Genomic DNA, 9,985 nt, shown 5'->3' on the forward strand with positions numbered 1-9,985 from the left:
AAGTCTGTGGGAAGGAAAAAGTGTGGCAGAAAACGCAGCACAACGAGAAGAGGTGACCGGACCCTGAGGAAGATTGTGGAGAAGGACCGATTCCAGACCTTGGGGGGCCTGCGGAAGCAGTGGACTGAGTCTGGAGTAGAAACATCCAGAGCCACCGTGTACAGGCGTGTGCAGGAAATGGGTTACAGGTGCCGCATTCCCCAGGTCAAGCCACTTTTGAACCAGAAACAGCGGCAGACGCGCCTGACCTGGGCTACAGAGAAGCAGCACTGGACTGTTGCTCAGTGGTCCAAAGTACTTTTTTCGGATGAAAGCAAATTTTGCATGTCATTCGGAAATCAAGGTGCCAGAGTCTGGAGGAAGACTGGGGAGAGGGAAATGCCAAAATGCCTGAAGTCCAGTGTCAAGTACCCACAGTCAGTGATGCTGGTGTTGGTCCACTGTGTTTTATCAAGGGCAGGGTCAATGCAGCTAGCTATCAGGAGATTTTGGAGCACTTCATGCTTCCATCTGCTGAAAAGCTTTATGGAGATGAAGATTTCATTTTTCAGCACGACCTGGCACCTGCTCACAGTGCCAAAACCACTGGTAAATGGTTTACTGACCATGGTATTACTGTGCTCAATTGGCCTGCCAACTCTCCTGACCTGAACCCCATAGAGAATCTGTGGGATATTGTGAAGAGAAAGTTGAGAGACGCAAGACCCAACACTCTGGATGAGCTTAAGGCCGCTATCGAAGCATCCTGGGCCTCCATAACACCTCAGCAGTGCCACAGGCTGATTGCCTCCATGCCACGCCGCATTGAAGCAGTCATTTCTGCAAAAGGATTCCCGACCAAGTATTGAGTGCATAACTGAACATAATTATTTGAAGGTTGACTTTTGTTTTGTATTAAAAACACTTTTCTTTTATTGGTCGGATGAAATATGCTAATTTTTTGAGATAGGAATTTTGGGTTTTCATGAGCTGTATGCCAAAATCATCAATATTAAAACAATAAAAGGCTTGAACTACTTCAGTTGTGTTGTAATGAATCTAAAATATATGAAAGTCTAATGTTTATCAGTACATTACAGAAAATAATTAACTTTACCACAATATGCTAATTTTTTGAGAAGGACCTGTATTTTAACATTTACTCTAGTGCTGTTTATGTGCTTTGTAAAGTGACTTTCAATTCTAGAAAAGTAGTTATGATATAAAATTAGTTTATCAAAAGGGGCACACTGTCTCATTTAAATGGGAAATAAGGAAGTACTCCATGCAACGTTCAACAGTCTTCCTAATGTTCCAGTATGTCTGACCTGTTTTTAATTGGAGATTTTTATTTTGTCTTGGCTCAGATATGTTATTTCTTTAAATAAGCAGTCCGATTTCAGGATGTGTTTAGGCATACAGTATGCTTATCTTTTAGTCCAGGTAGCATAAGATTGTAATGTGGCCTTTTACCTTCAAATCGTTCAAATTTTAAGGATTACTTTAAAAGTCTAGACTTGAGTTACACTCATCATACCTGCCTTCAGTTAGTAATAAATTGGAATTACTGGTTGGTGTTAGCATCAGTTTCACTCTAAAGCAGGGATTCTTATTGCAAAGTTTAAAATTACTAGTGTGAAATCTAGCAAAACCCAAGGGGAAAAATAGTCTAGGTTAGAGTTGTAGTGTGAAGTGTTTTTTTTTTTTTTTTCTTTTAATTGTTTAAATTACATTTGGCACTAGAATACTTTGCCATAAAATAGTCATAGTATTTACCTAAAAATGACAAATTTATTGCTATTTGAATCATTTTCAAATATCTAACCATAACTTTATGACTCTCCTCATGACTTGAGCTTCTTATATAGGATAAAGGATGATTTAGTCACGTGTAAACTGTATATTGGTTTTTGCCGGGTCTGCATGATTAAATATACAGTCCAAATAGATAGTAATGTTTTGTCTAAACAGCCAGATATTTGTGCACTGAGCTCATCTGCAATGTGTACGTCATGCATTTAACTGGACACATAAGCATACATTACGCCACAATAAGGCTACAAAAGAGAGATTGGAAAGAATTTCCAAATTATTTCACCCAAGTGTCATTCTGAGCTTCATTTAAGGTTTTTCAGGTGACATTAGTGTGGATTCAATTAGCATCAGATCTGGTGATGGTTAATATACTGCTTAAAATCCTCAGCAAAGGTGTTTTATTAATTGAATGTGGGTTTTGGCTTAACAGTAGTTGTCATGAATGCCAGTTATTAATGAATAACCCTGAAAAGCAAATTATATGGAATATATGTAGTTAAATGTTACGTATAGGAGTCTGCATTGCAGATCTGTATTCTCAGAACGCTGCACATTTCCCAGCCAGCAACTGTGTGCTGTTTAATGTTCATCCATGTGTGGTTAAATTGTTGCTTTAGGCAGGCCTACTTCTGCTGCACACGTGAGAAGGGTTCTCTGTGTATGAGGATGAGAGAAAATTAACAGCAAAATATTAAAACATACACAGACCATAGTAAAATTCAATTTTGCTTTGTAATCCAATCTGATTGTCATGCTATAGTGGATTTGCACACAAGGCAGAGATGACTACATGAAAAGCTATTGAAGGGATTTAAGGACAGAGGCAGAAATGTGTCTCCTCACATGCCCCACATACTCCTGTGTTCCTCAGTGCACACTGTTTTGTCAAAATGGAGATCATGATGACACCATTCTTACCGTTGATATGTCATACAGTTGTCAAAGAGTTCTGGTTTAAGCTGTATTTTATACCTGTTTCATGTGCACTTTGTGTGATTTTTTTTTTAATTTTTTTATTTTTTTTTTGTCTCTCCCTCATTTATCTTTTATCTTTATTATGTTTATTTATTTTTAATTAATGGTGTTTACCAAGGAAAGCATCGGTTTTACTATTGCATACAGTGTAAGTGCTTTGAACAAAACACATTTTCTTCGGGAAATGGAAATTTAATTTTCTCTTCTCTTTTCTCTCCTCCATGGTGTGCTGTCCATCCTAATGAATGGAAACAAATCAATCTTCATTTAGGTAAGAAACATTTTATTTACTGCTATTGTTAAATAAAATACAGTTGGCAATTCACAGGAAGCTCTTTTTACTTTGTCTTTTTCTTTCTCTCTCTGTGTCATTTAAATGTTCATTTTTCTGATGAACTGATTAGTTATGTTCAGTTCAGTAACTGAATGTTATCATATAGTATGTGCTGTGCTCCATCTTGTGGTGGTTCACTGAAACTGTGTCACAGACGCTGTGTGATCTTACTGTATGAGTGTGAGTGTGAGAGTGAGAGTGTGAGTGTGAGTGTGTGTGTGTGGGGTGGGGGTGCCCTATATAGGTCTCTGGCTCTCCTCTCCTGCTGCAGCAGTGTGTCACTATGCTTTAAGGCTGGGCTCTGGCCCACTTTTACAGCATTAAAATGCATCATGGGACACAGAGTCTGAATAATGCAATCTCATCACACTAGATGTGATGAGTATGTATGAATATGCGGCCTCTTTAGTGCTGCTCATGTTTTATGCATCTACACAGCTGATGTGTTCAAATCAACTGCAATGTCCAAAACCACATACTGGCACAATAACACCTTATTAAAGTGTTTCTGGTAACACTTTAATAAGGCTAAGTTAGTTAATGCATTGGATACAATGAGCAAACAATTAAAAACAGTTTTTACAGCATTTCTTTTAGATTTGATATATATATATATATATATATATATATATATATATATATATATATATATATATATATATATATATATATATATATATATGTATGTGTAGTGGCATGCGAAAGTTTGAGAACCCCTTGCAGAATCTGTGAAATAATTTTGTGAATTATTGTGAATTGTGAATAATTTTAACAAAATTAGAGATCATATAAAATGCATGTTATTTTTTGAGTACTGTCCTGAGTAAGATATTTTACATAATAGATGTTTACATAAATAGCTGAAATTATTAAAATAACCCCCTTCAAAAGTTTGGGAACCCTTGGTTCTTAATACTGTGTGTGGTTACCTGGATGATCTACGATTGTTTTTTTTGTTTTGTGATGGTTGTTCATGAGTCCCTTGTTTGTTCTGAACAGTTAAACTGAGCACTGTTCTTCAGAAAAATCCTCCAGGTCCTGCAGAATCTTCAGTTTTACAGCATCTTTTGCATATTTGAACCCTTTCCAGCAGTAACTGTATGATTTTTAGATCCACCTTTTCACACTGAGGACAATTGAGGGACTCAGACACAACAATTAAAAAAGGTTCAAACACTCACTGATGCTCCAGAAGGAAACACGATGCATTAAGAGCAGGGGGTGAAAACTTTTTGATTTTGAAGATCAAGGTAAATTGTACTTAATTTGTCTTCCGGGAAACATGCAAGTATCTTCTGTTGCTTCTGAAGGGCAGTACTAAACGGGAAAAAAATATATATATTTCAACAAAATAAGAAAAATTTGGACCTCTTCATCCTGTTCAAAAGTTTTCACCCTGGCTCTTAATACATCGTGTTTCCTTAAGCAAAGGATGCTGTAAAACTGAAGAATCTGCAGGACATGGGGGATTTTTCTGAAGAACAGTGCTCAGTTTAATTGTCCAGAACAAACAAGGGACTCATGAACAACCATCACAAAACAAAAAAACAGTCCTAGATCATCCAGGTAACCACACACAGTATTTAGAACCAAGGGTTCCTAAACATTTGAAGGGGGTTATTTGAATAATTTCAGCTATTTTTTTTGTCTTGTGGACTATACGTAAACACGTTTTATGTAAAATATTTTACTCAGGACAGTACTAAATAAAAAATAACATGCATTTTGTATGATCTCTCTTATTTTGTTAAAATTATTCAGATTTTCACAGATTCTGCAAGCGGTTCACAATCTTTCGCATGCCGATGTATATATCTATAGATGTATAAATGTGTGTGTGTGTGTATTGATGGCCAAAATTGTTAGAACACCTGACAGATCTGAAAACATTGAACTTTTTTGCCTGAATAGTTATCCACTTTTAACTTTAATATTTGGTATGTCCACTTTTTGCAGTAATTACAGCAGCACATCTCTCTGGCATAGTGTCAATATATTTCCTGAGAACTTCAACACTAATGTTATCCCATTCCTTCTGCAACTGAAGCCAAAGGCTTTCCTTTGACTGTAGAATAGATCTATTCTGTTTATTTTCCAACTCGCCCCAAATTTGCTCGATGGGGTTGAGGTCCGGATTTTGAGGGGGCCAGACCATCATTTTCAATGTTCCAGCAAATTCCTTTTGTCACAGGTAGTTCTGGCAATAGTTTGTTTCATGGGTAGTGTAATGGCCTGAAGGAGTGGATGGCAGATCTACAGTGGCCTTCATAATAATATTAATTATAATATTTCTTGAATAATTATTAATCAAAGTTACATTTATGCATGTTAGAGATTAAGTTGAATATGGCTTTAGTCTGCCTTTCTACTCTCTAAGAAGCTGCTCTAATTGTGCGTGTAACCATGCCCGATAAGGTTTAGGGCTGAGGCAACCTTGAAGTAAGATAAGTGTTTCTCTGCGTATGTGTGTTAGTATCTGTCTGTACAGGGAGAAACTCATACAGTCCAGGACAAACGTTCCGCTGCCGATGTCCAACGTATCAGATATTCGTCTTTGGAGAGGCGTATTGCGTTGGACCTCTGATCACTTGTCACTAAAATAGCCATCAGAAGATATGCTTCAAGCTTGCATCCATATGTGGAAATTGTCTAAGTTTATCTAGGTTTTAGACCCAATCAGAATTTTGATGACTTATGCATTGACGCAATTAGCAACCTCTGTTAGGGTATAATTGCTGGTGTTTTTGAATTGTAAAGCAGGTCGGCCTACGAACTCCATCGCGAGTGTTAAAGCTGACTTCTGCGGATGAAACTGCAAACTATTTCTTCAGTAAATTTCTTTAATTAATCGCAATCTGACTCCTGGTCTTTGTTCATCATACCTGGCCCATGGGTTTTAACTGTTATTCCCCAACAGGCCAATTCAACAAAAACAACTGAAACCTCTTAAATATGCCAAATGTTCTAACAATTTTTGCCACTACTGTATATATACAGTATATTAACTAATGTTGACAGATTCAAACTTATTGTATAGCGTTAATGAATTTATTTATTTATTTATTTTTTATTACTACAAGGTTTTGACTATCAGATCTGAATGCACAATGTTTTGTCTGGGTCTGTTTTGGAGATCACACTCCACTTATTTTTATCCTTTCAAATGTAGGTCATGTGCTAGCTTAGACACTAGAATCACATCTTGATCTTACACATTCCATTATTTTGATTAAATAAGAGGTTTTAGTGTAATGTACAGGAATAGATGCACCTAAAATCGTTTTAAACTCTTGTGAAACGCTATAGAGTAAATGGTGTTATTGGTTGGTGGTAAAATGTAATTGGTATACTCTGGTTGGATTCACTTTCTATAATTCTGCATTTTAATTTGATTTCATGTCTCCATTCCTGCAGATAATCACAATGAAAGATTTTTTTGATGCACCAACTACTCGCTATTGAGTTTCTGATCAGCAATGAAAACCAACAGAACCATAAATAAAAGTACGAAAGCTGTCACTGGGGCGTCAGGTATTAATATCAACCATTTATTTACAAAGGTGTACTTTATGATAAGCCACCACCCCAGGGGCAGCTTTGTACCTTTATTTCAGTGAGTGTAGCTCACTTATTTTTTCTTCTGTTATGCTGGACAGTCCAGCTCTGCTGTTGTGCTGCTCATTGACTGTGAGAGGTGCTGTTGCCCAGGGAGACGACAGTGAGCAAAGCAAAACAACTGCGTATAGAAGGCATTGCGTCAAACAGCATAGAAAAGACGTCGAGCTGTTATTTGTACATTAGAAGGAATCTAAGATTTGGAATCCTTTTAACAATACAGAAGATAATTATTTAAATGTTCGAATATTTGAAAACTGGACGTGTATGAATGCATTTTGCTTGGATTATTACATTTGCAGGATGCAGGATAACAAAGGACTCCAATTGAGGCGGTGTGTAAAATGGCAAGCAGGATTCTACATTTTCCTTTTATTCGTGCTGAGCACCGTGACCGGGCAGATTCGTTATTCGATTCCAGAGGAAATGAGACCAGGATTGTTTGTAGGAGATGTGGCAAAGGATCTCGGTTTGGATGTAAAAAGGTTGGTTTCTGGCCGTGCGCGGCTCGTTATTGATGATAGTAGACAATATGTCGAGCTGACCCGCAACAAAGGACATTTGGTGGTAAAAGAGAGAATAGACCGAGAGCAGCTCTGCGGACAAAAATCTCCATGTAGTTTCGGTCTTGAGATTTTGCTTGAAAATCCCCTCGAGTTTTTTTCGATCACAATCGAGATTCAAGACATCAATGATCATGCACCCGTTTTTTCTAAGAAAGAAATCATTTTAGAGATTAGCGAGTCCACACCTATAGGCACTATTTTCTTGTTAGACACAGCGACTGATCCAGATGTTGGTTTGAATTCTCTTCAGAGCTACAGTCTGAAACCTACTGATAATTTTGCTTTAAAGCAACACAATCGCTCGGACGGCAGTAAATATGCAGAGATGGTGTTGCAGTCGCTGCTAGACAGAGAGAAACAGAGCGAGCATTCACTTGTATTAACAGCTATTGATGGTGGAGACCCGCCGCGCTCTGGAACCGTTAAAATAATCGTTAAACTCCTTGATGCCAATGATAATTCACCCATTTTCACTGAAACAGTATATAAAGCAAGTGTAGCTGAAAACGCAGTAAAAGGGATGTTGATAACTACAGTAAGTGCATCTGATGCAGACGAAGGTTACAATGGCAATGTCACGCATTCATTTACTCATATGGGAGAGGACGCTGCACACCTATTCCAAATCAATGGAGCCACTGGTGAAGTAACACTCACTGGCAGTTTAGACTACGAAACAGTTCAGCAATATGAACTTAATTTGCAGGCTAAAGATCCATGGGGTCTAACCGGCGCAAGTAAATTACTCATAGATGTTGTAGATGTTAATGACAACAACCCTATTATAATGATGACATCTTTTTCTGGTAAAATACAAGAGGATTCTCCGCCCGGCACAGTTGTAGCTTTAATAAGCGTCCAGGATTTAGATTCCGGTAAAAATGGACAGGTCCGCTTAACTTTAGAACATAATTCTCCCTTTACAATTAAACCATCATCGCGTAAGTACTACACTTTGGTCACCGATGCACCACTAGACCGAGAAAAAGTTTCCAGTTTTAACCTAACATTAGTTGCGTCAGACGAGGGCAGCCCCTCATTATTCAGTAAAATAACTATTTCTTTAGATATTACTGATATTAACGACAATGCACCAGCCTTTAGTCAACACGAATATAAAACCTATATATTTGAGAATAACTCTCCCGGTGTTTCTCTGCTGACTCTTCAAGCAACAGACCCTGACGCAGGGCAAAACGCGCGTATCGCGTATTACCTGGTAGATACAGATGTAAATGGTTCTCCTGTGTCATCGTACTTCTCCGTTAACGCAGACAATGGAATTATCCACGCGGTGAGACCATTTGATTATGAACAGATGAAAGAGTTTAAAATACATGTGAGAGCGCAAGATGGAGGGTCTCCACCTCTCGGTTCAAATGTTACAGTTCTCATTAAGGTTCAGGACCAGAATGACAACGCGCCTCAGGTTCTGTATCCGGTCCAGTCAGGCTCTTCAGTGGTGGCTGAAATAGTGCCTCGTTCTGCAGATGTGGGTTACCTGGTGACTAAAGTGGTAGCTGTTGATGTGGACTCTGGACAGAATGCCTGGCTCTCATATAAACTGCAGAAAGCCACAGACAGGGCGCTGTTTGAAGTGGGTTTACAGAATGGAGAAATAAGAACTGTGCGCCAAGTGACAGATAAAGATGCTGTGAAACAAAGACTCACTGTTGTAGTGGAGGACAACGGGCAGCCCTCTCGATCAGCTACAGTCAATGTTAACGTGGCGGTGGCGGACAGCTTCCCTGAAGTGCTCTCGGAGTTCACTGATTTTCCGCACGACAAGGAATACAACGATAATCTGACTTTTTATCTAGTCTTGGCTTTGGCTGCAGTCTCATTTCTTTTCATAACGTGTTTGGTCGTCATAATATCTGTTAAAATGTACAGGTGGAGGCAATCTCGTTTGTATTATCAGTCAAATCTCCCAGTTATTCCGTACTATCCGCCTCGTTACGCAGACACTGTTGGCACAGGAACTCTGCAGCATGTTCACAATTATGAAATTTACAGAACCACAGATTCCAGGAAAAGTGATGTTAAGTATTTCGGACCCATCAGTCAAAGTCTGATGAATGTTGATGCAAGTGGAACCGCAACAATTCCAAAAGAGAAACACAGCATCGATTGCACTGAAGCGGGCACTACACTGGTAAGTCTGCACGATGTGATTTGTTTTGTCCCCCCTAAACATAGCTTTCAATGGATATTATACACTCGTAGTCTGCAATGTTGTGAAATGTGAATTATAGGTAAAAGTGACATTTATATGGCCTGTGTTGTGTCGCTGTCCATGGTGCTGAACATTATAGCCTCACTTCAATCATTCTTATCCTCGATATGAATATGATTTAGATGTATGAATTGTGTGTGTACACACACACACACACACACACACACACACACATATATATATATATATATATATATATATATTAGTATGAAGGATGTCATAAAATTGGTAATACTTCACATATTTCGTAGTGCTTTGGCTCACTTTGAACAGCAAGGGCCACTGTTGATCAGTAAAACATTTTATGGTGTGCTTCGTCATTCAGCAGTCTTCACTCCTCCCCATTTTCTCGCTTTGTGGCAGATAAGGGCAAGGCTGTCTCTACATTTTTATTCAGAGTTGCGTGCACGAGGCACCAAGGTTTGCAAAACATTTTTCATTGTATTTATTTTTTCTCACGGCATC

General features: G+C 38.4%; 2 protein-coding genes across 5 annotated transcripts in view; both read left to right on the top strand.

Annotated features, from left to right (window-relative positions):
- The window catches only part of LOC306883678 (protocadherin gamma-A11-like), a gene marked incomplete at its 5' end in the record, with an annotated part of 142,632 nt that overhangs the window by 49,725 nt on the left and 82,922 nt on the right, over positions 1-9,985 (top strand). The window lies entirely within an intron of this gene.
- LOC306883182 (protocadherin beta-18-like) lies at positions 7,022-9,789 on the top strand (the record flags this gene model as incomplete). The annotated part of the gene is made up of 2 exons (XM_079438303.1): positions 7,022-9,439; positions 9,772-9,789. 2 exons carry the CDS (start codon positions 7,022-7,024, stop codon positions 9,787-9,789), a joined length of 2,436 nt encoding a protein of 811 aa, XP_079294429.1.

Source organism: Barbus barbus (genome assembly GCF_936440315.1).
Source record: "Barbus barbus genome assembly, chromosome: 17".
Classification (NCBI taxonomy): Eukaryota; Metazoa; Chordata; class Actinopteri; order Cypriniformes; family Cyprinidae; genus Barbus; species Barbus barbus.